The sequence below is a fragment of the Cynoglossus semilaevis genome, chromosome 5, assembly GCF_000523025.1.
Source record: "Cynoglossus semilaevis isolate Cse_v1.0 chromosome 5, Cse_v1.0, whole genome shotgun sequence".
NCBI classification, from domain to species: Eukaryota; Metazoa; Chordata; class Actinopteri; order Pleuronectiformes; family Cynoglossidae; genus Cynoglossus; species Cynoglossus semilaevis.
In genome coordinates this window covers 17899072-17926251 of record NC_024311.1, presented here as the reverse complement: position 1 = coordinate 17926251, position 27180 = coordinate 17899072, and the positions used below count along the sequence as shown (strand labels likewise).

Below are 27180 nucleotides of genomic sequence, written 5' to 3'. Positions count from 1 at the left end.
TGATCAAGAACATCAACGAATGTGTATGTTTTTGGACTTTGGCAGAAAACCAGAGAGAGAGAGAGAGAGAGAGAGAGAGAGAGAGAGAGAGAGAAAACATTGAAACTCCATACAACAAGACAGGGGGGGTTGATCCAGTGGACCAATAATCTTCTTTCGCCCCCATGTGGCGGCAGTACCTCAGTGAGAAAATCGACCAGAATGTTGATTTGGGTCGTGAAGATTTGTGACAGAAAAAAAAGGTTTGGGAAAGTTTGATGTATATAACATATAAACATCGATGATAAGATTCTGCCTTAGTTTAGTGCATCAGGAATTTTAGTGTTTTAACTCCAGCAGTTTGACCCAAACTGCTGGAGTTAAAACACGTTAAACTTCATTAACTGTTAATTAACTGGTCACTTGTATCAACCTTTTGCTTCAGTTAAATTGGTGTGAATTCGTTACTGACAGACTCACTCTGAGTGTCCAATTTTAAAAAAATCAATTTTTACCTTAATTAAAAGTCTTCTTGTGAGATTAAAGTTCTTCACTGACTGTGTTTGTTCATTCATCGTCTAAGCCTTTAGTCTGCTGACGGTTTAGAAGGAGCTGCAGTCTACGCTGACACTGAGGCAGCGTACGCTCGGGAAACAAACAGAGAAACTCACAGGGCCACACACCTAAACAAATACACAAATCCATGGTTGAGTCGGAGTTTCCAATAAACACGATCCCCAATCTGCACGTTTCTGGACTTTTGGAGGGAAACAAACAGAGAAACTTTTACACAGAAAGGTCGTCTGTCTGCTCTATCTGCTGTGGATCTACTCCACTCTGCTGCTCGTCCAATCCTGGAATCATCCGACAAGTCAATCCTCACAACGTACTGCACTTATTATTTCAGAGGTCAGAGGTCAGTACTGATTATTGATACTGCGGTATTTAAATTTCAACAGGACCACCAACGATAAACAACCATTTTATCACCAGCCAAAAATAAAAACCCAGATACTACGGTATGTACTGCAGTATATTTGTCTGTATATAAGTGTTTTGAGAACACACACCAGGGACACTCAGTGAATTACAACTTTAATACATCATTTTATGTTCATTTCTTTGTAGGACTACCTCCCCTCACCCTCGCTGCTCTGTTTCCAATCTCGTACACAGGCCAATATGTCTCCGCCAAACAATCTGGCCGGGCGGATCATTTCTGATTTGGTCTGAAGCGACAGAATATCAAAGTGCCGTCGTCACAGGGACGTCTGTGTATGACAGGGAATCCACTTCAGAGAGAGAAATCAAGACTGTGATGTCAGAGACGACTGAAAATCCACAGAAGGAATTCATATTCTTTAAAAGGAGCGTTGGTTTTTTTTTGTTTGTTTGTTTGTTTTTGTTGGTTATTTCCGCTGCTACACTTCATTTCTTTTTGATTCAGGGTAAATCTAAAACAATAATTCTGAATGCTGTGGACAACAGGCTTTCTCTTTTATATCTTCAGTCACAGATGATGAAGGGATTATTAGCAGAAAGAAATAATTAAAAGAAAAAAAAACTCTGAGGGACAGATTTGATGATTAAACAAGATAACAGTTTGGTGGAAGCTCTAGGATTGACAGTGAATATAATCTGCATTTAGATTGGACCCAGAATTGTCATGGCTCCATAAAAGAGGAGCAGTAACGCAAATAAAAACCAAGTTACAACAAAGTGACACTGAAATGAATGAAAGAAATAAACTACTTTTAAAGGGTGTTGATAATAGTCAGTACAATAGTTTGTAGGGGCAAGTTCATACTGGACAGAAGTGGTACTGCATCTACAACTGTATTTCTGCCCTGAGACCTTCCTTCCTCCGATCCACTACAGTTACAATAAACCTGAACAGTTGCTCGCACAAAATTGACCGCCATTTTTAATAATGGCCGAACAAAAACGACTGCATTTATAGACTGTACACAGAGAGAATTTACGTATTTGTCCAGTGGCTTCTAGAATAAATCAATATAAACAGACATGTACTGTATGGGAAAATTACGGCTGTTTTTCATTTGATGTAGAGTACCAATAAACAACTCCCTGTAATGTTTATAGTCCACGTTCTCCTCCAACCAGGGTGAGAGTGGGATTCAATACAAGTCTGAGAGTTTTATGGTTTAGACCAGTTCACAAAAGAACAGCTTGTAAAGAGCAAAATGAAAAACCTGCTGTTAAATAAACACAGACACACAAAGTATTTAAGTGAAACATCAACTGCAACAAAACTGTGTACGTCCTGGAGGACTGAAACACTAAACCATGAAGCAATGACTTTATCTTCAATTGTTTTTATACCCATAGAATTTCTAAGAATCTTTTTTATCTTAAATCAATCTTCTTTTATCAATTCCAGTCACATGAAGGAAGGACACGCCCATGACAGTCTACAGGTCAATCATTTACACTCACTCATTTACTCATTAGAGTGAGACATTAAGATAAAAGTATGAGTGAGAGAAAAAGGAAGTAAAACCCCGACACTTTGGGCCCATTTTTGTTTTCTACTAAACGATGCATTTCTCTGGGGTCATACCTAAATCTATCGATCTCTGTCTCTCTATAACTCTCTTTATCCACAGTATATACACCATTAATAGTCCGCACAGCACAAGACTGTCTTGTACTAAAAAAAGGCAGCAGTGACAAGCAATGTTGGATGTAGTGATCACCTGGGTCAGGGTGTGAAAGGACCTACCTCGGAGGTTGGATCACCTGAGGGGCCGACCTGCCTGTACACTCCTTGGGGTTTGAGTTTAATTCACTCTTCTTTCTGAACTGTCTGTCTTCTTAGGCAAAGATATGAACATTTCCATCCTCTGGCTGTCCCCAGTTCTGTGTTTGGAAAATAAAAAATAAGATAAGATGAGACAAGAAGTCCTTTGTTTGTCACAGTGTTTACAGTAGCAATTTACACCATAAGGAAGTAAAGTATTTTATTGCCTTGTTTTTAATACCTTTTTTAATACCTTCCTGTCTATAAAATAGATGATTAAAGACCACTTCTTATTTCGTCCACCAGGGGTCGCCGCTTAAACGTTCCTTTGTGGTCGCCTCGGCTCGGCCGTTAGCGTCACGTGACAGAGCTGACAGGAGAGCAGTATGGCGGACATGCATGTGGAGCTTCAAAACAAACAGCATCGCCTTTTCAGCTAACGCTGCCGCCAATTACATCGACAGCGCGCGTTGGTAGCGGGTCACAGGAGCCCGAACAAACATCAGTATGGACGAGGAAAACAAACTTCAGTTCCCGTCTCTGCCCGCGACCAAGGAGGAGCTGTTGGTGAGTGAGCGTTAGCAGCCGTATCTGCTGTGTGGCTACCAGGCTAACCTGAGCTAGCCTCAACTGTAGCATTCAGCTCTACATGTCACACTACAGGCTAAAACAAAACATTCGTGTGCGTGTATCTGTCAAAAATAAAAAAATAAAACCCCGTGTGTCTGTATTGACGTACGGTTGAGTGAGTTTATCTTATATATTGTGGTTTGACGGAGTTAACGCTGTGTGGCGTAGCTCACCACAGGTAGCCACGTATGTGGACAAAGTTACCCGGTGTGGGCTCATCCTGCTGTGCCATGGATGTGGCATGTTTGTGCACACGCTGTCACATGAGGTAACACGTCCAAAGATTGGCCCCTAACTCTGACACGCCTTTTTCTGCACGTTTCTTCTCTGTTCTTCACAGGACTGGGCTTATCCAATGAGACGAGAAATGCAGGTCTGTGCGTAAACATACATCAAACATACATAATTATGAATAAATGCATTATTTATTTTCAGTAGTATGATTAGAATGATCATTATGATCCCCTGTGTTAACAGTTTGGTGCCTTTCTTTCTAACATTTTTTAGGAGATATTACCAGGTCTGTTTTTAGGCCCCTACTCTGCTGCAATGAAAAGCAAGGTACTTTTTTTTTACTCTCCTGTTTAATAACAGTCTCACAGAAACCAAACTCCAGACTATTTATTTTTTTATTGTATTCAGTCTCTCACATATTCTTTTTTTTTCCAGCTGCCAATTCTGGAGAGACAGGGCATAACACATATTGTGTGTGTACGCCAAGACATTGAAGCCAATTTCATCAAACCCAATTTCCCTCATGCCTTTAGGTAAGTGAATATACATGTTAATATTTGATCTGATTGTGTCTGTTTGTGTTAAAGTGGAGATGTTTCTGTTTTGTTCTGCAGATACCTTGTATTAGGTATTGCTGACAATCCAATGGAAAATGTTATAAGATTTTTTCCTACGGTGAGTTACGGAGTAGTGTTATAGTTTCCTGGTATTATACACTGACTTGATAAATTGCATTGGATTTTGTTTTTTCTTCCCTCCGGTCTCTTTACCTACAGACAAAGGAATTCATTGATAGCTGCTTAGAAACCGGAGGTAAGAATGCCGACCGATCTCCTTTCATTTTACGTCGAGTGAAAAAAGCGATTCATCAACAAATGTTGTGTTGCTCTTTTAGGAAAGGTACTAGTTCACGGTAATGCAGGGATTTCAAGAAGGTAGGCTTTTCAATCAGTTTGTCTATTTTTCTCCATATAAATGCAGCAGTTTTTACCTAATCTTTGTGAAATGAGACAAAACTCTGCAGTGTTGAAGTTCTAACGTGTTTACAGTACACACTACAACTGCTGTGAATTTGACACGTCTTCATTTGTCCTTTAGTGCCGCCTTAGTGATTGCATACCTTATGGAAACTTTTGGAATGAAATACAGGTAATGGTTTTTTCTTTAACAAACGCATTCTTTATGGTATAATAATATAAAAAAATAAGAAATGAAAATGGAAATTTACTTAATTATCACAGCCAGACGAACAGAGTTTTTTACACTGTGATAACACATATTATTTAAAAACAGTGTCTCCTGCTGGCCAGTGAACAAAGTGTCACTTAAGCTGTGTTTGACTATTCCCATGTTTAAATAAACAAATGAACACACACAGCGCTGGTTAAATAAGTTAACTTAAAGTTAACACATTAGTGTATTTGGCACCAGGTGCCGTCTTTAAGTGTTTGCTCATATTTAACAGCTCCAGTCCCCGCCCCTGATGTTAAACTCCCCCTTTGTATCAGTGATACTTCCTAGTTCTGGAGTTTTTTAACTTTTTAACCCTGTCATGTTCACTCTGCAGGGATGCATTCAGCCACGTCCAGGAGAGGAGGTTCTGCATCAACCCCAACGTGGGCTTCGTGCACCAGTTACAGGTACAACCCAGAGTCGACCCAAGACTCCAAGATACACTCGTGTTGACTGACTCACAGCTGCTGGTGTTTACAGTTTACTACAGTAACGGGTGCTTTTCTCTCAGGAATATGAAGCGATCTATTTGGCCAAACTGACCATCAAAATGATGGCACCCATGCAGTTGGGCAGATCCTTCTTACAAGCCGGGATGCCAGGTTCGTAGCTCATGTTTCTACTCCTGCACATTCATTGGATTCCCTTCATGTCAGTGTTACTGGAGCAGCAGCAGGAACTTTAGAGAAGCCGAGAAGGGAAAGCAAGCAGTTTTAGAATTTTTTTAGTTTTAGGTTTTCTTTGGGGGGGGGTTTGGGAGTCGATGTAAACGTCGGTGATTGTTAGTTTTAGAATTTTTTTTAGTTAGTAAGTTTTAGTTTTATTGTTTTTTTGGGGGAGTCGATGTAAACGTCGGTGATTGTCTTTTGTTTGTCTTTTGTTTGTCTGCAACATTTTACTAGGAAGCCGTAAGCGTAGCCTGGAGGAGGACGAAGACTTTGGATCAATGCAGGTCACTGCAGCACAGAATGGTTGAGCTTTGCTTATATAAGCCACGTGGCCCAGTGCACTCTTTTTTTTACATTTTTAATTGAATTAAAAATGTAAATATTTGAACTTTTTCTAAGAGGATGGGATGCGGGTGGGGAGGGCTGAGAATCCTTCATGTCTGAGACGTGAGGAGAGTTGATGGGACAGGGCAGATTGGACTTTTTTTTTTTTTTTCCTTGACCTGTATGCACTGAGGGGAGATTTTTTGCATTTTTTTAGTATTTAAAGCATTTTGCATTTGCAGCGGGACAGTATTGCAATAATGCACTTTCGATACTTGAATTTGTGTAGAAGACCAGAGGGGGGGGCATACAAAAGGGAAAGTAGCCAGGATGTTGCCCAGGATCTGAGGAGCTGAGCTAATGCCTTTACTTTGGGAGTGGTAGGACTAACAATATGGACTAATATCAGCCGTAATGTGAACTGGATAAAATAACTCCCTGCTTAATAAAAGGAAGTTTGACTGAGGTCTGTTCTGCTCTGTTTCTTTAAGTTGTTAAAAGTGTTCAGAGTCGACGACGATGGACAACCAGATTATACAGATGTTTTTATTTTGTTTCATACATTTTTCATAATAAATTACAATTAAATATTCCTTCTGCTCTTTAGAATGATAACCCCGATTATAAAACTTAACTACAAAAGCTTAAATAAAGTAAGTTTTCTTACAAAAATAACTGTCACCCCTCCTTTGTTTCTCTCTAAATATATATATATATATTTAAAAATTGAACAGATAAAACAAACGACTGTTTTGATTGATACTTCATTAATAAGCTGTCAATGAAAGAGGTGATAAAATGATCAAATCTGAAGCATGAAACAATAAACCCTTTCTTTTAAGAGCTGAGTTCTTTGGTGTCCTGTCTGTGGTCAATAATGTAAACCCTCCATCATGAGCTGTAGTGTGTATAAAACTTAACTGAAGTGTTTAAAACATTATTTAGGCCTCGGTCTTGTAGTCGTGTGTAGTGTAACTTTTCTTCATATGAACAGAGTTAAACCCAGAGATGAGGATCCCTGTGGGGACAGAGAAGAGTTTCAACATTTCTTTGGCCAGGCAGAGTGTGTGTGTGTGTGTGTGTATATATATATGAAGTACATACATCCTCTTCAACATTGTGAAACTCTATTCCAAGTACAAGCTGCATTGCATCATAGACACAGATGTTTGTATTTTGTCAGTCCTCGGGGGGAGGGGGGGGTCACAGACATTCATCACACAGACTGACTGTTCAACACTGCCTCAGCTCCACCCTGCTGTTAGTTAGCTGTGGTAATTAAGACATTTTTTCTATGTTGACAACCCCAGTAGAGGACAGGTTTGATTTAAGAGTGTATGAAGGAATAACTGAGGAAAGAGGGCGGGGCACCATTTAAAGGTCCAGATGTTATTTCCAACCATGCTCATTTTGATATTCGTGTTTAAAATTCAAATCTACGCACATACTGAAATAGTTTCTGTTTAAAACATGCATTGTTTTCAGCTGCTGCATTCACTGCTACTCCTCTAATCCCTGACCTGTAGACGTAGAATCTCTGAGGAACACTCTCTACTTTGACGAGAGACGCTGCTCTCAGATCAGCTCCACTCTCACCGAGGTGCACAGTCACCACTGTTATTATTTGTGGAACAGAGACAACACTGATGAAATGGGCCCAAAAACTGTGCCTGCTCAAAAGATAGAACCGTCAGAGTTCAGAGAAAATAATCCGTGTGGAGCCTGAAGTCCACACTTTCCTGCTCAGAATGTCACACATTTGTTTGTTCTGACGAGTCTGCAGTCGATACATGTAAACGTAGCCAGGCGAAGCTGAACAACATGAAGCCACACATGCCTTCAATAAAAATTTTCAATTTGTTTCTGGAAAAGAGAAAAAATTTGCAAGGTGGGATTTTAACTTCACTGGAGGATTAAAAAAAAAAAAAAAAAAGATGATGCTCAGAAGGCAGAGACCGCCTTACTCTGACATCATACTGGTTAGAATACATATATTTCATACAACAAATTTGTTCCAGTTGTGTTTACTGTATAGTCCCAAGTTCTAAAAATGTGGCCGTCTTCAGTCAAAGAATCGACACTGCATGTAGCTGTCGTCCGATGCCGTGTAGCCAAACTTTTTGTAGAACGCCACATTTCTGGGGGCACATTCCAGTGTGATTTTGTAGCAATTCAGCTTTTTGCCAAGAAGGAGAAGAGTTGAAACCAACCTACGAGGACAAAAAAAGGAGGCGTGAAGTTTTGGCCTATAAAATAAAAAAACAAAACTAACAAATGTCTCCAGCTCCAGTTCACGTTGATCTACTCAACACTTGCCCAGCTGTTTCCCTCGGCAGAAGTCGCTGACCACGACCTCCTCCACCCGACCTCTCTGCACACAAACAAACCAACGTCGTCAACGTGTTTCCAACAAAGTGACGGGTGGATTTCTGTTTTCATTCAAACGACTGCTGAACAATAACGGTTTAATCATTACTTTATATGATCACCACTGTACAGAATGAGACGGTAAAGAGTCGAAGGAAATTAGGATAAGATAAAAAAGTTATGAATTACCAGGCACAATAACAAGAGGTGAAACCATTAAAAGGCTGTTGTGCAGGTTATTTATAGATGTTAAAATATATACAGTACATGCAGTATAATAAATGGTACATTAATCCCCAGTTACAAGTGGATTAGTTTTTACCAAACAATATATTATTGTTATTGTTGTTCACCTTGGCACAGGAGTGGATGAACTTGTGTTCTGTGATTAACGTGGCAGTGGCAACAATCTGCCCCAGATGTGTGTCCTCCACTACAAGAACATAATAGTCTCCAGTTGTCTTCATGTGCTCAAACTTTTCTGAAAGACAGGCGGAAATCATACACAGGTCTGTAAGAGTTTGAAGAGACAGGAACGTCCGCTGTTGACATTATACAGGTAAAGGTTTGAGACAAAAACAAACCTACTTGTGAACAGCTCAGGTGTGACGTCACCTGTCTTGGTGAGTTCAGACAGAACTTTGAAGAATCCTGGAACACAGCAGAGAGCAGTAGAAAGGAGTCATTTTCTCTCTCTCTCTCTCACATTTGTGACGAGGTGCACCAGCACCGCTGTGGGTCTCACCTCTGTTGAAGTCGGCCATACAAAGTGGCCTCAGTACGAGTCCTTCTCCTGGGCTGGAGGGGGAGACGGGGGGAGAGAAGGACGCAGTGTTTCCACTCCAGTCCAGCTCCTGCAGCAGGGAGGGCTCAAAGAGCGGCGTCTCGTCCAGTAACATTCTACAATCTTCGGGGGGAAAAAAAGAAATACATCAATACATCAAACACTGAAAGACGGTCTCATGTGAACTTTACCGAATTTGTCGTATCGCGGAAGGAAAAGTGAAGTCAGTCAAACAGAACTTCGACCAGGAAACTAAATCTACACAATGACCATCACAGGTCAAGAGAAGACTCTCCAGCGTTAAATACAAATCCTTTTTAATAACACACCACGAGGCCCTAAAGTCAGTACTAGGACTGTAGCTAAATACTGACACAACACAGACACAGGTTGTTATTAACGTGAAACAAAAATGTTTACCACTGCACACAACATACGTCGCATTACAACTGTGTTTATAGCGCTCTCTGCTGGGGAGGAAGGGTAGCTTCGTGTTCTATGTTTACAACCCTGAAAAGAAACATTGCAAACTGTCTTTACAAACACAATCAGGCAGGCAAACTAGATAACAAAAGCCAGCTGGACTCGCCATTATATTCTGACACATATCCTCAAAGAACACGCCTTAAGACAACACCTGTTTTCAGTTAATATCCAGGATGTGTTATATGAGATAGGCCCATCCTATCCCAGCCCGTTCACTTGAAAGTGAAACAAAAGTCCAAATATATGCTATTACGGACAACTTTAGTTTTTTTAGTATTTTTTTTTATTTTAAAAAATTGAATAATAATATTGTATACGTAAACCTTTAGTAGTTAGGCCCTACTGCTATCAATGGCTTTAGTAAGTTAGTAAGAAAAATAAATCAAACAAGTTCTATTGAGTAATATGACAGCAGTTTCCCAACATTAACGCGTGTTGTTACTGAATCTTTGAGTATTTTGGATGGCGAAATACTAGCTACATATCGATACGGTACTCATTACGTCCACGTACAAGGACGAGCGTTTTCCGTGGAACAGAACGCGGAACACAAAGTATACTCCAGTAAGAGTCCTAACTTATTCCTTGTGTCAAACTCAAATGCTGGAGCCTTAAACGAGCGTTAGCTTTGTCGCTTCTTTAGAAGAGGCTGTGACAACGCTAGCGAGCTAAGTTTAAACACTTACCGGTAAAAGTCCCTTCACGCGTAAAGTAAGAAACGGTTGAGCAGAGTTCCCCGGCTGACGTGCCACACGATGACAACCAGGTAGTCGGCTCTCTGGTTTAGAAGGAGGCTGGACTACATGTTGGGGGTGAAACACAGCTAAATGTTTCCAACAGTCGAAGAATGACGTGTCAAACTGACGCACACGAATGACGTCAGAGGACATTTAATCGAATGGCGAGCCCCGTAACACATAAAGCATTATTGGGCTGCGCCTACAATGAAGATAAAACACAGATGTGTATCAATTTTTACTGCATGTGACGACGAAGTGGAAATAAGTTCATTACCAGCTTTAAAAGTAAAAGTAATTAATTTTGAATATCCAGTTTCAGAAAGTTACTGAACTGCTTTTAACCAGGAATACATTTTTTTTTTAACCAGAAAGTGTTCAGACTTTTAAAGAAGACGAGCTGAATTCCTCTTTCATTGATCAATATTGGACATTTGCCGATTTTCTTTTTAACTTTTCTTTCTTTCTATAGTCTGTAGGTATATGGTAGCAAAAGGTTCAAGTTTAGACTAAAAAAATATATATATTCAGTGTTTTAAATTAAAAAGCCTTAGAAGCTGTTTATTGAATTTGTATTAACATATTTTACAAAACTAGATTTACAGAAATTATTCATAACTGAACAATTATTAGCTGAATTGGAGAAATTACAAGAAAGCATCATTCACATCGTGTTCCAGTTTTCTGACAAAAAGTGAGTCATCGAAAACAACCGGCGTAGGGAAATATAACAAAATATCAAAACTTTAAAGTAATTGACAAATTAAAGAGAAAAACACACCTTTTCATTAAGTTGTTTAATAACTGAATTTGGAATCCTATGTTATGACAACACCCCCAAATAAGAGATTGGACAAAGAAGAAGAGAAGAATTTTAACAATTGAGATCACAACACTGCTTTAAAAAAAAAGCAGGGTGGGGGGGCGGTAGAGGTTAGAAAGGAAATAAAAGCATTTGTCTACGTGGATGCATTCCTCAGCCCAAAAATGTCCCCTCGTTCTGTAACTCACAGAAATCAAACACTTAAAATATACAGTGTTCATCTCCAGTTTCACTGAAGTCTAGAAACATGGTGACACTGTTTAAACATACAGTATATAATGTTGACTCTCTTCCTCACAATTCCACTTTCACCATCAGGTGCTCATGGATCCAGGACCCCTGTCTGTCATCAGGTCTGTAGGCACAGGTGTAACAAACACACTCCCTGCCTGAAGCTCCTACAGCTCTGACCCTCAGAACTTCCTTTAGTGTACAAAGGTCAAGGTTTAAACCAACTCGTTCAAGATTTAGAGCGCAGCGTGACCCCTAGTCCCGAGGAAACTTGGGATTATCAAAGCAGAGAGAACTCTAGACTTCTGATCACATCCACCTCCATCTCCATTAATGCAAATGGGAGTATTTCCCCCCATTTTCTTTAAATTAGCAATAAAACTACATCCACTGAATTCCTTAATTCTCAATATAAAGCTCTCCACAGTTAGCAAAAGACTGCTGCAGATGTAATCTAATAAAACAAAAAAAACAACAATGATCCCCAAAAAGTATCAGTGACCTGTCCAGAGTATACCACGTCTCCTCTTGTTGTCAGCTGGGATTAACTCCAGCTACTACAGGAACTTGATAGACGGGTAGACCTAAAACATTTTGCAAACCATGCTCATTCTGGCAGCCACAGTATCAAAGCAAATACTGACTGTGTGTGGAAGCTGGTGGTTGCAATGTGTGGCACGAGAATATAGGACAATCAATGACTGTGTTTCTGGACCTGCATCCATTCATTTATATAATACTCAGGCTTAAATCTGGGATGCAAAGGCTATAACAGTCTCATCTTGTTAAAGCAGTCCAAAGTGGACCAAACCATGTCTGCAATGCTTTATAATTCTACTTTTGAGCAGGTGAAGTCCATTCAAAGTCCAGCACTCAGTGGAGGAGAGAGAGATGGTTGACGTGGCTCCTTTTATGTCACGTCTGATGATTACGTAGCAGACTCTTCACCTGAAGTCAGTTTTTGTGTTAAGGTGAGGCGTCCTGCAGGTTTTGTAAACGTCTCTCTGCGGCTGCTGCCATGGTTGTGCGTCTCAGCAAAGTAAAGTCCAATTCTGGAACAGTGTCCTCCTCTAGTTCTGGCAAATCCTCATTCTGGTCCTCTGGGCTCTTGTTCAGGTATCTCCTACAATGCAATGTAAAAATGCAATGACAACATTTTAAAAAAATGTATTACTTTTACTCTAGGAGGGTGTGCATCCTTCCTGATTTATAAAATTAACAGGTAAACAAACTATTTTTAACACTAAAAACATGCCAAAATCATACAACTGTCCCTTTGATAGAGACAGCCACTAATCCTGGAAATGTGATTGTTTTTCTCTCAATTGTTGAGAATTTGAATTTGTTTTTGATAAGTGTAGAATAACCACCTGCGTGCTTGCTGTAGCAACTCCTCCTTCCTTTGCTTCAGCATCTTCTGCCTCTCCTCAGCTGACTTTGAGAAGCGACCTCCTCTCACCTCCATGTTGTCTGGGTCACTTTGATCAGCTGCCCCACTGGGTCCTGCCTGCTCATCCGTTGATGTATTAATCTGTATAGGAGCGCGCTCTATTGCCTAATGAAAATTTAAAAAACAAAAAAGACAAATATTTAACTGGCACAGCACTGATATTCCCCCTAACATCTGGACCTGTTGGTCCGTACCTGTGGTGGAAAAGGCACCTGGATGCGTCCTTCCAGGATGTTGTCAGTGGTGACCTCTACGGAGCGGGTCAGCTGCAGGTCCTGCATTACCAGATAGGTGGGTACCTGAGGGAACATCTCCTGGATCTGATGGGACTGTTGATCAGAAACCAAAACAACAATATTTAAAAATGTTCATTATGTCTAAGCCAGTTTAATGTAAGTAAATCCTATTTAATATCATCCATATTTATTAATTTCGGTGACAGTTTCTCGTAGTGCGTTGCCAATTCAATACTAATATATAGCATTTCAAAAGCCTACCTATGTTTTCTTATCTTGTGCTAACAAGTAAAAAAAATTACAGTTAAAAAAAGTGTGAATCAGGTGTTAGTTTTCTTTCATTTTAATGTGCAATTCATATGAAAATTAAACAAAGTTCATTTCCTGTGCAATTCATATGAAAATTAAACAAAACTTTATATAAACTTTTATTTCAACACATTGAAATGTGTTTGTTTTAATTGTTGGGTAGTTTTTTTCCCATCTACGGACATCGGAGGAGTTGAACAACTGAAGTCGTCTCTATGTAACAAGCAATTATACTGGACAAAAGCTCAATAAAAACTTACCATTGCCATTAGCTGTGAGTTGTTAGCCTGAGTAATGCCCAAGATATTAGTCGTGTGCATCACCTCCACGGAGAAACTGGGCAGCCAACTGGCAATGCGAGATCCTGAAAATAAAAACGTGGGACTCGTAGTTAACTGACATGGCATTCAGACCTTTTTAACAGCCTCCCAACAATAAGATGGTAACTATTTTTGATAAATAATCAACAATGCACCCGTTAATTCTATCCACCCAAATGCATTTCAATCACATAAGATCAGAAATAAAATACCAAGGCAAAACAGTGCTGTGTAAATTTTACCATCAAAGTGGAAGAAATGGTTGATGTGTGCTCGAGCATCAGGAGCTGCTCCCCCCGGGCCAACGTTTTCTCCCGCCGCTCCACCCTGCTGCTGGCCACCTGCTGGGGTTCCATTCCCGTTAATGTTGAGGGATGTTCGACAAGTTGGGCAAGAAGTGTCCTGCTCCAGCCACGAGCGCAGGCAAGAGCTGGAATTTCACACAGAAAGGCAAATTAATTCAAAACTTCACACTTACAGTACAGTATATCTCTATTAGTACAACAGATGACGTGTGGTTATCAAAACTATTACTATTATTAGAGAATTGTAAAATCAAAACATTCAAGGTGTGAATGTTGTGAATTTAAAAAAATATTTTCTTATTATTAGAGAATTGTAAAAGCAAAACATTCAAGGTGTGAATGTTGTGAATGTTACTTGTGAAAGAGATGGCCACAGGGAAGTTTGCGTGCTGACAACATGGAATCCCAACAAATGGCACAATCATCATCGTTAGCCGCTAGCTCTTCTGCAGTAGCAATAGCAAACCTGCGTAAAATGTTTAAACACACAAGTTAAAAATATAAAGTGGATGAAATGGAAGGAAATATTCAATACAAAACACACCCTTACCTGGCCTCCATATTGTTGATGACGCGGAGGTAATTCTTATGTCGCCGAATACGGCGCTGGACCTCGTGGAAGAGGTACCGCAGCTGCATGAAGATAACCAAGCTCGCCATGGACAACCAGATGTTACCAAAGAGCTAGAATACAAATACAAATCAAACAGAAGTGTAAAGTTAAACAAAGACATGTGTGGATTTGTGACATTAAATACACCAAATATATCTAGTGCATCTTACAAGCATATGGATGTGGTGCATGAGGTCCAGAAACAACATAGAGAGCTCCATGATGAAGTCAGAGTAGTAGACATACGTCCCCTTACTCTCCCAGGTCCCTGGGTGGTTCAGGTCCCACAGATGGATGGAGTATCTGATGGGACACGTACAGCTCTTTATGACCATGAAACACAAGGGCTTTTACAAACACACAGTGTGTAAAAAAGTGAAAGATCTTGTGTGTGTATCTCAGATGAAAAGCTTGTCAAAACCCAATGAGGAAAACAAATGTATATTTGAAAAAAAACCATTACAACTGCCTCAGGTTATTAGTAACTCTGAGTGGTTTAGTCCCAACAGCCTCCATCAAACAAAGACACTTTTCATGACAGTAGTAACGTAGCAGGAGGGTAACAATATTCTACGGACTGCAGTGTGTGTTGTACATGTGACTTACCTCAGTATGACATGTCCACTGCGTACAGTAACCAGCAAACACTGGGAACATACAAACACAAGAATCAGTATTTTGATTTAGAGAAATAATGAATGAGGGGTTGTTTCATTTTTAATTTATTATCAAAATAAGCCTGGCATTAAATAAAAGTTGTTTTTTTTAATAGTATCAATCTGTATTCTGTCGTCAATGTTAAATTGTTGATGAATGCGACCGATGTCGTGACAGTGCCACATGGTTGGGCTCTTCATCTGTGGGGGGTTTTTAAAGTCTTGAACACTTCCTGGTCTCAGCAGACCTTTGCATGACAACCGAGTGACCGGAGATCACACGTTTAACAACTGAGACTGATGAGGATCGATATGAGGCACGATTTGTCAAACCAACTAAAGCCGACAGAACTCAAACTCAACAAATGTATGCAAACTGCAACCGACATAAAATGGGCTCTTATCCTCGTCACCATCAAAATACTCTCACTGTGTTTAATTTGTGTTTCATTATTATCATACACTCACTGTGTTTAATTTGTGTTTGTTTCATTATTATCAACACTTCCCCTTTCCTATCTCTCACCCCCTCTTTTCGATTTTCTGCCTCACAGCAGCTCAGCTTTGACCAGTTATTAGGCAATTTAAAGGCATGACATCAAACTAATGAATGCCTGGGGAATGTTGCTAGGCAACAAGGGATTTAAATCACTGCTATCTAACAACAACACGGAAACTAATTTCTCAATTTCAGAGTGAGTAAAACATGTTACGTTATGTTATTCCTGTATTTCTTGAAAATTAAAAATGTTTTCATACAACAGTGGCGTCAGAACCTCACCTCTGCTCCCATAAAGGAAAGTGTGTGCATGCCATAGGTGGACCCCAGGAGAACACAGACCACGTGCAGGCCAAAGCAGTCCAACAGAAGGCAGACCAACAGACACAGCACTCGTATGTGGCTACTCATGGGGGTGGAGGGTGAAAAAGACAGCTGTAAAAAAAAATAAAAAAAAAGAAAGGTGATGGTTTAGGTGAGGGTAGGAAAAATCAGTTTAAATGTTTTTAAACTAAATGGATATATGTCATTGTAGGTATAAAACATAACATCTTTACATTTAAACAGAGACATGAACTCAACTGGACTTTGTTCTTTGAGTCCAGTGTAGTTTACGTTTTGTACACAACCCCTAAAAGAAAATCAATGAACTACTAACGTTACATACCAATGACCCTGGAATTGGATATTGCTCGGAAATGGTAACTTAGGATAATAATAATAATAATAATAATAATATAAATTTAAACATTGATAACAACAACAATAAAGATGTAGATTACTATATTTGTTCTCACTAACTCAACTGTATGTGTTCAAATGACTCAAAGTTAGAAACCAGAGACGAAAAGGAAGACAGAATATTACAATGGCAATCACAGGTTTCTTCCTCTCTGCTGTCAGTATCACACAACAAAATGTGACCTCTGCATTTTACCCATCAAACCTGAAACCTTAACCAACACCGCCCATGTACATACTATGTATATTTTACACATCTGACGTTGCATATTTCAAGTCGGTTTTAATTAAATGCATATGTACATGTGCCTGGCATTAAATATCAATGCTGAATCTGATATACATCATATTTGTATTGAAATCCAATCCACTAATCACAGCAACAGGGGTAATGTTGGCTGTAGTGGTCATTAAAAGGAGAGTTAATATGATATTTTGTTTTCCTCCGATGGCCGAGCTCAATCTGATACCGGACCACGTGAATGTAGCCACTGACACAGTATCAGTTCTCTACCCTGCCAAGGAAATTGATCTATTTATAGATATAGAGGTGAAGAGTGGTCACTCCCAGGCTTTTAGGGGACACACGACCCTAAGTGTGACTGCTCTGCAAAGTCTGTGGCTGCAGTCTTGTGATGTCAACTGCAAAGAATGTAGGTCTGGTCCTATCGTGTTAACAGCCTTACTAACAACAGGTTTAAGGTTCTCTTATGTGAACAGTTTTTCAGCAAACAAAACTGATACAAATCTGTACATTTACACAAAACAAGCAAATAAATGTCAAACATTCATTCCTCTAATCTTGTGGTGAGAGGGTTTAATATAGAGGCAACCTAATCTTCCAGTGGTGAGAGGGTTTAATATAGAGGCAACAGAACAACAAAGGTCCATCTGTTCATTTTAAAATAATCTTGATTATTTCAAATACATATTTGCTCAAAATTAAAAAGGTGTAATTTTACCACCCAGTCAGGATTATTAATAGATACCAAATGCATTGAAAAAAAAGGTTTTAAGAGTATTTTTTAATACTTACATATTCAAATCTGTCTTTACAGAGTTGGACCATAAGATGTAGAAAAACAAGGGCGGAGAACCACAAGCACCACATGACCACTTCCTCCACAGTCTGCACATTTAATACACCAAAGATGAAGATGAACTTGTAGAAAATGAAATTCCAAAACTTGTCCTTTAGGTGCTGAAAAAATAACATTAAAAAAAAGAAAGTGAGGAGGGGATAAACATTTACAAGATATGTGCAAAGAAAACTCAAGTAAGGAGAGGATAAACATTTACAAGATATGTGCAAAGATGTTTTTTTTTTTTTTAAAAAAACATACCTGCTTTTCACTGACTCTTAGTGGACCAAACACCACATACTGAATCACTTTTCACTGACTCTAAGTGGACCAAACACCACATACTGAATCATTTTTGCTATTAACATCAACGAGCAGCAAAATGTGTTGACCAACACCTGGAGTGAAAGGGAGGTATTGACATTTATTGTACACACCTAATTTATTCACCAAAAGACTCCACAACAGTGCAACACTCACCCATACAAAGAGGCTGTCTGTGGCGAGATACCACAGGACAGTAGTTGCTAGTTCACTGTTGCTTATATCATTGTTTAGATGATCAAGATCCACTTCTGGTGACGATGGTGTTTCATCGGCTTCCAAGGGCCCAAAGCCTGGATCAGTCACAATGTTGTAGGCACTGAAGATGCTCCCAGCAAGCAACACCACACTCAGTATGGTGTAGGTCTGCAGGCTGGGCCAAGGAAACCTCTCCAGAAACAGCAGAGGCATTTCTGCGGTTCTATCCGATCCTTCGAGTCCGATTTATTAAACGGTGTTTATCACGATCAAAAAAAAAACTACAATCACCTGAGGGTAAAATGTCAAGCAGTTAACGTTGAGAACACACTACAAAAAACAGCATAACAAATACAATCGGCAATGTCATCATTAATCCATAATAGTACTGTAAGTTACCGTTCTTAACTAGCTGAGTAACACGCTATGGTGAGATTCTGGTGGTAGCTTTAAAGAAGTTTAACAAGAGACATCAAACCTGCTGTGTTCAGGTAGGCTAGCTCCATGTTAGCTCAACACAGTTGGTACAGGTATAATTACAGAACAAATATTAATTGTATCTGTGTGTGTGTAAATGATGGGTCTGGTAATGACAGCTAAGGCATAGAGTCGATAATTAAAAACATTACCGCCATAAAGTAAATAACACAGACTTTGTCGTTATCGTTTAACCTGGCTAGCCATAGCCGCAGCTAGCATACGTGTTAGCCAATATTGGCTTCAAAATTTAACAGACACCAGACAGACGTCAACTCAGATAAAAAACAACACTTACAGGGTGTAAAAAACACAACACCGTGTCCGTGTTTCTTAACTGTGTTCACGGTTGTACTCCATAGTTTGAAAGCAGAAGCCCAACAGAAAACAACATCGTCTTTTTTTATTTCTCCGAACCAGCAGTTGATTTAGGCTGGCTTTCAACTGCGCAGCTTGACTACGTCACCGGGCTACGGTGCAACTTTATATTTACTGCTTGTTTTATTAATATACACTTCTAGAAAGATCGTGAACCCTTTGAAAGAAAACCAGAAAAGGTGCGATATTTATCGGTTCGACTAATTATATGATTAGTAAACTTCCTGGGTCTATAAAAAAAGTCGAAATAATGTGGTTTTAACACAGAAAAATAGGTTCATTTTTTGCATGCATACGAAGATCATGTCATACACAACAGTAACCTCTAGTCGAACCATAACCTAAACTGAAGTTATATACGGTACAAGTGGAGGATTTTATATTACAGACCTTAAAAGTGATTTCAGCATAATCTTATACTTTACTATACGGATTGTGTCAACGAGACATTATTTGAAGATATTTCCTTTAAAAAAAATTTTAAAAAGTTTTTCCAGTGTCGTCTGGAATGTTTCATTTGTGTTGAACTTTTTTTTTCTATTATATTTTTATAGTTTTGAATAGCACAACATCAAAGAGCGCAACAGATTATGTTGGTTTTATAGTTTTGAATAGCACATCAAAGAGCGCAACAGATTATGTTGTAATATGACTATCAAACGCTAGAGAGCAGCAAAAGTACAAACGCATATTTGTCCGTGTTTGTTAATAAGTGGAATGCCTACCATTTCCTTTAATATATATTTATATTTATCATTTACGACGCTAGTTCAATGTTGAACTTATATTCGTAATTTCAATTGTCAGAAAAAAAGTCATAACGTGTTTCAAACGTGCGTTCAGCTTTGTCCAAACTTTAATATGTACAACGTAATGAAAGGCTGAAATGTAAAGGGCATTCCCGTTGTTATTGTTGAGCCAGTAATGATGACTAATTCCTTTTCTGACTTTCACAGAAAAGTCCTTCCTCTGTATCCAAGATGTGTTCATATCGAAAGAAGGCGGGGTTTTGTTGGGAAACAATTATTGTACAAAATGATCTTTGATCACCAGTCACGAGTAAATTAGTGATTTAAAAAAAAGATCTGTTGCATTAATGTATATACACACTTACTGCCACAATCCAGAAAAGGCTCCAGTTTAATATAAATGATTGTAAAATGGCAGATTTTTAATTATTTCCTTTGTATTTCTTTACTTCACCACATCCACTTAGGAAGAAAAATCACAGTCCCATAGTTGAAAGTTACTGTAACTGCAGTTCTTTGTTCCCTTTAATATGATGTTTGGCGAGAAGCTTTTTGTTCTCCATCTTATCTGGAGCCATATAGTTGGACAATTTTCCACTTAGGAATAAAAAAATGCTTAATAAAAGGTAATAATAACTCCTCTTCATGATATGCACAAACAGTTATGACAGATGTATGAATCATCGAGTGTCTCAAACAAGCCTGTGAGGAAACCTCGTTTCTGTGCTGTATATTCCTTTAGGGAAGTGAATACTTGCTTGTGCAGCATTTTGTTTGGCTTTTGTGTAGACACCACTGTCAGCACATACACTTTCAGCATGAACTATTCGACCGACCGACCTCCTCCAGAGGAAATGGCTCCAGAAGAGTTTGATGGCGGCACAGCAGTCGCTTGTGTGATCCTAGGTTTATCTTTTCTGGTTGGCACTCCGGGAAACATTTTGGTGATATGGACCATCCTGAGACACGTCAAGAAGTGTTCTCACACTGTGGTTCTTATTCTACATCTGGCCGCTGCGGACCTGCTGGTCCTTATCACCCTGCCTCTCTGGATATACTCCCTGGCCCACTCCTGGGTTTTTGGAGAAGTCTCCTGCAAAGTCATGGTCTTCATCATCATGGCATGTATGTACAGCAGTGTTTTTTTCATAACCCTTATGAGTGTTGAGCGGTTCGTTGCCGTGCGCTATCCGTTTGCCTCAGCTAACTGGAAAAGAAAAAGGGCTCTGAACAAAGTGCTGCTGGCTGTGTGGACCGCATCTTTTTTGTTCAGCATCCCCGTCATCCCAACTCAGGTTGTAGGGAAGGATTCTGGCGAGGAGCACTGTCTGTACAGACACTACACAACTGCCACCCAGGAAGTGGTGTGTTTGCTGCTGGAGACCCTTGTGGGCTACATGTTACCCCTTTTCATTCTGGTGGTCTGCTACGGCTGTCTGTGCAGCCGTATTACCAAGATGACGTTCAAGTCAAAGCAGAAGTCCACTGTCCTCATTGCAAGTGTTGTGATTGTGTTCGCTCTGTGTTGGACACCTCATCACTTGGAGAATGTTCTGTCACTCATCAAACTGGCCATTGAAGATTCCCATTCTGATGCAGCAGAAACCCTGGAGCGTGTCCGGAGCACCATGAGCTTCATCACGGGGGCCATGGTCTTCATCAGCAGCTCCATTAACCCAATACTCTATATGTTTGCAGCGCGCTCTTTCAGGAGTTCCCTACGCGACACTGGCATCCAGAAGCTTTTCCACCACATCTCCAGCACCTCCCCAGGCGAGGGCAACAGAGAACTGTCCTTTGTTTCAAAGAGACAAAGCAAACAGACCACTGACTCTCATTGCGTTTTGGAAAGTCAGGACCAAATGGACATTTTGATTAAAATGTGTGAAAACAATATGTCCTGATATTTTATACTGTCTTGTGTGATTCTTGTGCATATTCCTTATATCACCTGTGTATTTTAGATGCCAATATTACATGTCATATTTTCAGTGCTCAGTGTATTTGTGAAATAATACCTATATGTACATAAATCTATTTAGAAAAATGTTGAAATAAGTCATGTAAAAAGCAGAGTATTTTTATATCATAGCAAGAATCCATTGTCCTGATTGTTGATTTTGTTAACTATGTTTGAGAGTTGAATGTAAACAAAGTACAGATGTAAACTCATTTTCATGTCTCTGTTTCTATTGTGGAGGTCTTAGCCCTGATGTGCTATGGCAACCACAATGTTTATTTATTATCAACACATCTAAGATTGCTCATACAGACATGAGAAATGAATGACATTCTATTTAGTGTCTCCCTACAGACAAGAAACTTTATTTCAACTTCCTCTCAGTAAATGATTGCTAAATGAAAAAGTGCATGTTCCCTTAAGTAAGCAGCAAAAAAGAGGAATCGTGTCTTTATGGTTTGTCACAGCCTTCAAATGGGTTTTTAAACAAATCTGTTATTGAGTTGAATTTTTATAAATATGTAAAAGCGAATTGTTTTTGTGTCACAGTTTAGAAACGTTCTCATAACAGTGATGACACCAAGTCACCACTAGATGGCCGAGACACATTCAGACGTTTTTATTGAAGCATATTTTCTGTAATCTCTTAATAATACATAAAACTACAAACACACAAACACACGCTCACACGCTCATGTTAGTACTCACAACAAATATTTTCATGACAATGTATTGACATAAAAACTCAAAAACGACGAGGCATCTGTAACAGAATTGATTGAGAAGAATGTAACAAAAACAAACGCACTTTCGCCACGATCTCACAAGACTGTTGAAAAGTGTCATAACTTTTTCGCCCACATAAGATGAGGAAGTAAACACGTTTGTTATTCCGATCTGAACAATTTATAAAAAAAAAAATTGTTTCCGCCCGGTCTCGAACCGGGGACCTTTCGCGTGTTAGGCGAACGTGATAACCACTACACTACGGAAACCCATGAGAAAGAGTATCGTTACACGAGATATAAAACAATGACGCAGTATTTCTTTATCATTTTGTTCTAGGTGATTTAACACATTTATTTTAAAGCCATTAACAACATATTTATACACATTAGCAACAGAAAATGTTTTTTGTTTAGTCACATTTACGCTGTCTTCAGGCAAGCAAACAGAAACCTTCAGTGTTATACGAACACCTTTCAACATAATTTATTTTTCTGTTTACATTTTATTTAAATGTGGTGCAAAGACTATACAAAGAGTATTTCGGCTTTCAATCATAACTACAAATAATAATAATAATAATACACAACTAAAAACACATATTTTTTATATATAATACATATAAAGTATTAAACACATATTTTTATATATAATACATATAAAGTATTGGTTCGATCTTGAACCAGAATATTTAACTTAACAATAACTGCTATACCGATATATAAAAAGTTATGAGTTGTTTTGTCATAAAGATAAATACCCTTTTCGGTTCCTGTGATCTCTCAGCTAAAGCCAACAGCAGCGTTTACACTATGTAACCAGACTGGTTTAGTTGCAAATAATACATTATGCACAAGGGAGAACAGACTAGGACTTTTATTTTTCATGACGGTAGATTTAAATGAATGAAAGAAGCTGAAAAGATGAAAAACCTCTGCCTTCATTACAGTCTTCTGACCCATAGTAGGCAAAACTGGGAGTGTCAGGAGCAACAAAACATGGCATTCTGGGAACTGAGCCAAAAGTCTCTGGTAGGCCAGCTAAGACCTGTGGAGTAATTAAAACTTTTTTTTCTTTTTTTTTACACCCTCATATATTATCCTGTTATGACAGCTGGTGCTTTAGATAAAATTAGAGGAACAAAAAGGCCTTTGGAAACTATATTTGAGCAGTGGCCATGAACGGTAATTCATATTAGTGACTTTCTGTGGAATAATATAAAGTGAGTTTTTAAAAAATATATATGTATCAAACACATGTTTTATCCTAGTTATTTTACTTTCTATTTCATTCTGTCAGTAACTCTTTTCGTGTTTCTTTTTTTCTCCTTTCTTCAGTCATGACTTTTGTTGATTTATTATATATATATATACAACACGTGAATACATTTGATACACAGATTTAATCAGGATTTTCTACATATTTTTATTTATATATTTGCATAAGATTATTATTATTATTACATTTTCACTGTTATTCCGTTTTAAAGAAAATGCGTATTGACAAAAATATAATCAAAAATAAAATGATCTTATTGAGGTGATGTTAATAAAAGACCAAAGCTTTTTGATGATTTCCTGATAACTTATTTTTCTGGTTAAGAACAAACAGAAAACTTGGATAAAAGACATTAAAATAATTTTGTTTTTTGATAAACTGTTGAAAAAAATGCCAAATTAAAGAAATGAGACTTTTTTTCAGGACGTTTACAACTCGTCTGATAAAATGAGACTTAATTTTATTTTCAGGACGTTTACAACTCGTCTGATTAAAAACATTATAAATGGTTTCTAAGTGAAATGTCACAATCTATAAACACTTAAAGCACAAAGTTCAGTCTTTATAATTTCTAATCTTATTTGTGCCGTAAAGTATTTGTCGCCATGAATCAAATAATCTCCTCCATTTAAATTAGTATGAAAGATCAGTTAAATGTGGCGGCAGAAATATTCCTGGCATATGTAGTACAACTTCCTGATTCGACAGATCTGACCAATCGGCGTACAGCTTCTGTCCCAATGTCCCGCCCTTACCTTTGAGAACGAGCCAATAGTCGTCGCCGCTGAGACTCTCCCTGCTGTGGGAGGCCGAGCCACACAGGTAACTCAGGGGGAAAAAAACTCCAGGGCTCGTCATGGAGCTCGCGTGAAAGAAACACGGATTTCCTCCCTTCCTTACCAGTTAAACCAGTATCTCTGGATAGAGCACACTCAAGTACCGCAACAGGTAGAGTCTCTGACCGCAAACTCTTCCGTGGCTCCTCTCAAATTAATCTCCCTTTCTCTCTCTCCGTTTACCTCAATTGAGTTTCCAGTCCTTTTGTTCGTTCTTCTTATCACTTGGAAAAAGGTGAACCCTCGTGTTATTTTTTATTTAATCTTTGCTTTAATTGTAGTTTTTACCCTTGTGGTCCCTGATGGCTTCGCACAGTGATACTCTGGTGGTGTTCTTTGGGGCAACAGCTGGTGCAAATGGGGGTAAACTGGGTTCGGATGAGAGGGAAATAATTCTCTTGGTGTGGCAAATTGTGGATCTACATGAGAAAAAGGTACGGACTTCTCTGACCCGTTCGTTCGTTCGTTCGTTGTACGGTTTTCTTTTNNNTAGTACATGTCTGTGGAACAGTGTGTATGATTAGTGAAATAGTGTGTCTGACATTTAAATCAACATGGTGTGTGCTCTCCGTCTGCCTTTTCCTCATGCTAAGTCAATGCTACCTCGTTAGCTCACCTGTTTGCAGGTGTGCGGCCAAACACGAACAGAGGCAGATTTCACCTCAGAGAACGCGCACCTTTTTGGTTTTTGCATGTCAGCGTCTCCACATCAGTATCACGTTGTTGACAATTAAGTGCGTTCTGCTGCCACATTGTCAATTGATGAACTTTTATATATTTATAAAAAAAATAATTTATTTAAGATTTCCTGAATGTGGGGGTCTTTTCCTTCTTCTTACGCCGCATTTTGTACCATGAAATACTAAATCCTTCCACAGGTGGGAAAACTTCACCGATGTCTAGTCAAGCCAGACACTTTGGAGCTGACAGAGCAGTGTAAAGAGGAGACAGGCCTGACTGTGGACGAGCTGCTGAAGGCTGAAGCCCTGGATAAAGTTCTGCAACAGGTGAGTCTCATTTACCAAAGTCCATTAGGGAACTTTTTGGAGTGCCTTACATCTCAAATGATCAGAATTACCACAGACTAATGTTTCTGGAAGCACTGGGAGGAATTTAGAAAACTAATTTAACAAGGGTTTTTCTGTTTTTTGCCCACGGGGGAGATGTGACATGACAGGCTTTACTCACGATGAAAGTTAATGTGGAGAGCGTCATATTTCCCAAATGACCTTTACAAAACATGCCCCCCCACCCCACCCCCCTATAGAGAGATGTCTTTGGTTTAGCCCTGACAGTTAAACACTGCTGACAGTTAGCAAGAGCTTTAGAGCAAGGATGGGCAGAGCCTGAGGCCGTGTGGAGATAAGGAGGAGTCGCAGGTCTGGTCTTGTCCCAGTCTGATGCATGCAGCAGACATCTGGAGGGCGGAATGTTTACCTCGCTTAAAGGTTGCAGTAACGGTCGGAGAGAGGAGGCTTTTAGTTTTTTGGGGTTTATTTTTAGTAGTCAGTTGTTGTGGCATTGGGTGAGAACTAAAACCTGACTTGTCACTGCTGCTGTCCTGTCAGGGTGGGGGTGGGTGGGGGGGTGTTGTGACACAAGTACTTACAGTATGTTGCCAAACATGTTTGTCAGCCATCTCTGCGAGAGTGTTTGCACAGGGAGAACCATTCCCACCCTTCCAGTATTTCACAGTAAAAGTCTATGGTTGAACCGTGTGTTTGGGTTTGATCATCAGGGTTATTGGACTGTTGGAACAAGTATGATTCCCCCCCCAATAATTAATGAATTAAATAAATAGTAGAAATCATATAAATTAATATAACGGCCGATGTCTAACCTTCATATGCTATAAATATATATGTATATATTGTTTGTTTGTTTTTGTGGCACAAATGCAGTGGTTTCTGCCTCGTGGGGTCCTGGTCACAGACTGGAGCTGTGCTGTAGTTGGGTTTGTGTGCTGAACCTTCAAATATTAACCCAGGCCCTGAGACCACTCTTCTCATACCTTTGTCTAACTGCTGACTTTCTCTGGGGTTCGGTGTCTCTGTTTGTTTTCATCAGTCGACGCAGCAGAGAGGAGAAGGTTTTTAAAGACCGTGGGCGTGACATAAAACTAAGGATTTAGATTCTTAGGCTGTGTGTTTTTGTTTGGCCTGTTTACATGCAGCAACTTATTTGGTAACAGAGGGAAACCAGCAGGTGCCTTAGTGTGTGTGTGTGTGTGTGTTGGTGATGTTAATCTGACTGGTCACAGCCCCAAGGACATTTGTGCTGCAACAGTTAGTGGATTATTCACTTTCATTAAAAAACAAAACTAGCAAAACTTTGTTGACATTTTTAATTTTACTGACACATTAATTAATCCACTTTAATTTAAATTAATAAGCAGTTTATTTGAAAGTGTAAACACACATCTGTAGTTCTACCTGGGCTGATAGTGTAGCCAGGTATTCATTCATTTTTATTGTCTGTGAATATTGTTAGCAAAGTTGACTCGGCTGCTAAATTCATTATTCACACCTGCAGTGCAGTGTGAATTCTCATGAGTGATCTGATGGATGGTTTAACAGCTGTCAAATTATTGCTGACTCTTCAGGCTTTGGTTTTTGTGTGTGTAGGTAGACGGCATGTCACAGCCTGTTGGAAAAGAGAGTTCCATGTCATGTGAAAAATCACACACCTTGTTGTTTTTTCTGTGAAAATGAAACACTGTGTTCTCCTTATCTCATACTGTGAGTCGGTCCAGAGCAGAGGCAGAGGTGGTCGTTCAGTTGTGACGT

The 27180-nt window shown here is 39.2% G+C and overlaps 5 protein-coding genes and 1 non-coding gene across 10 annotated transcripts in view; 3 read left to right on the top strand and 3 right to left on the bottom strand.

Moving 5' to 3' along the window:
• Positions 1 to 3100: 3100 nt before the first annotated feature.
• On the top strand, positions 3101 to 6295 carry styx (serine/threonine/tyrosine interacting protein). The gene is made up of 11 exons (XM_008310879.3): positions 3101 to 3307; positions 3711 to 3743; positions 3878 to 3931; positions 4040 to 4137; positions 4219 to 4279; positions 4381 to 4417; positions 4500 to 4539; positions 4703 to 4753; positions 5172 to 5244; positions 5349 to 5439; positions 5740 to 6295. Exons 1-11 carry the CDS (start codon positions 3248 to 3250, stop codon positions 5811 to 5813), a joined length of 672 nt encoding a protein of 223 aa, XP_008309101.1. The 5' UTR covers positions 3101 to 3247; the 3' UTR covers positions 5814 to 6295.
• Positions 6296 to 6707: 412 nt separating this feature from the next.
• Positions 6708 to 10350, bottom strand: gnpnat1 (glucosamine-phosphate N-acetyltransferase 1). 2 transcript variants are annotated; one of them, XM_025055565.1, is made up of 6 exons: positions 10153 to 10350; positions 8942 to 9103; positions 8785 to 8847; positions 8550 to 8677; positions 8140 to 8200; positions 6708 to 8039 (listed from the first exon to the last, which is right to left on the bottom strand). In XM_025055565.1, exons 2-6 carry the CDS (start codon positions 9093 to 9095, stop codon positions 8002 to 8004), a joined length of 444 nt encoding a protein of 147 aa, XP_024911333.1. In that variant the 5' UTR covers positions 9096 to 9103; positions 10153 to 10350; the 3' UTR covers positions 6708 to 8001. The 2 variants fall into 2 exon arrangements, with proteins under 2 accessions (XP_024911333.1, XP_024911334.1); XM_025055566.1 differs by lacking the exon at positions 10153 to 10350 and having other exon boundaries at positions 8142 to 8200; positions 8942 to 9102.
• Positions 10351 to 10734: 384 nt separating this feature from the next.
• LOC103379358 (E3 ubiquitin-protein ligase AMFR) lies at positions 10735 to 18929 on the bottom strand. The gene is made up of 14 exons (XM_008310882.3): positions 18766 to 18929; positions 17949 to 18281; positions 17777 to 17866; positions 17423 to 17590; positions 15928 to 16080; positions 15097 to 15137; positions 14661 to 14793; positions 14428 to 14561; positions 14233 to 14343; positions 13815 to 14002; positions 13513 to 13616; positions 12902 to 13036; positions 12628 to 12812; positions 10735 to 12380 (listed from the first exon to the last, which is right to left on the bottom strand). The coding sequence occupies exons 2-14, from the start codon at positions 18201 to 18203 to the stop codon at positions 12224 to 12226; spliced, it is 1854 nt and encodes a 617-aa protein (XP_008309104.1). The 5' UTR covers positions 18204 to 18281; positions 18766 to 18929; the 3' UTR covers positions 10735 to 12223.
• Positions 18930 to 19610: 681 nt separating this feature from the next.
• LOC103379367 (leukotriene B4 receptor 1) lies at positions 19611 to 21766 on the top strand. The gene has a single exon (XM_008310900.3). It carries the CDS (start codon positions 20266 to 20268, stop codon positions 21496 to 21498), a length of 1233 nt encoding a protein of 410 aa, XP_008309122.2. The 5' UTR covers positions 19611 to 20265; the 3' UTR covers positions 21499 to 21766.
• Positions 21767 to 22476: 710 nt separating this feature from the next.
• On the bottom strand, positions 22477 to 22549 carry trnav-aac (transfer RNA valine (anticodon AAC)). The gene has a single exon. It is a non-coding gene; the product is annotated as a tRNA-Val (tRNA).
• A 1797-nt stretch (positions 22550 to 24346) lies between these two features.
• Positions 24347 to 27180, top strand: part of esrp2 (epithelial splicing regulatory protein 2) — a 16347-nt gene continuing 13513 nt past the window's right edge. For all 4 annotated transcript variants that reach the window (XM_008310885.3, XM_008310884.3, XM_025055694.1 and 1 more), the window contains exons 1-3: positions 24347 to 24506; positions 24676 to 24828; positions 25273 to 25401. In XM_008310885.3, coding sequence (XP_008309107.1) covers positions 24697 to 24828; positions 25273 to 25401 — 261 coding nt within the window. In that variant the 5' untranslated portion in view covers positions 24347 to 24506; positions 24676 to 24696. The remainder of the gene's footprint in view (positions 24507 to 24675; positions 24829 to 25272; positions 25402 to 27180) is intronic.

Excerpts from the sequence above, each read along its gene's own strand:
- styx (XM_008310879.3), top strand. The coding sequence starts at position 3,248 with ATGGACGAGGAAAACAAACTTCAGTTCCCGTCTCTGCCCGCGACCAAG. Across the intron at positions 4,138-4,218 it reads AATTTCCCTCATGCCTTTAG|ATACCTTGTATTAGGTATTG; the intron begins GTAAGTGAATAT and ends TTTGTTCTGCAG. Across the intron at positions 4,280-4,380 it reads TTATAAGATTTTTTCCTACG|ACAAAGGAATTCATTGATAG; the intron begins GTGAGTTACGGA and ends CTTTACCTACAG.
- gnpnat1 (XM_025055566.1), bottom strand. The coding sequence starts at position 9,095 with ATGTTACTGGACGAGACGCCGCTCTTTGAGCCCTCCCTGCTGCAGGAG. Across the intron at positions 8,848-8,941 it reads TATGGCCGACTTCAACAGAG|GATTCTTCAAAGTTCTGTCT; the intron begins GTGAGACCCACA and ends GCTGTGTTCCAG. Across the intron at positions 8,040-8,141 it reads CGAGGGAAACAGCTGGGCAA|GTTGGTTTCAACTCTTCTCC; the intron begins GTGTTGAGTAGA and ends TTGTCCTCGTAG.
- LOC103379358 (XM_008310882.3), bottom strand. The coding sequence starts at position 18,203 with ATGCCTCTGCTGTTTCTGGAGAGGTTTCCTTGGCCCAGCCTGCAGACC. Across the intron at positions 14,003-14,232 it reads TGTGGCCATCTCTTTCACAA|CTCTTGCCTGCGCTCGTGGC; the intron begins GTAACATTCACA and ends GTGAAATTCCAG. Across the intron at positions 13,617-13,814 it reads CCATTTCTTCCACTTTGATG|GATCTCGCATTGCCAGTTGG; the intron begins GTAAAATTTACA and ends TTTTATTTTCAG.
- LOC103379367 (XM_008310900.3), top strand. The coding sequence starts at position 20,266 with ATGTATGAATCATCGAGTGTCTCAAACAAGCCTGTGAGGAAACCTCGT.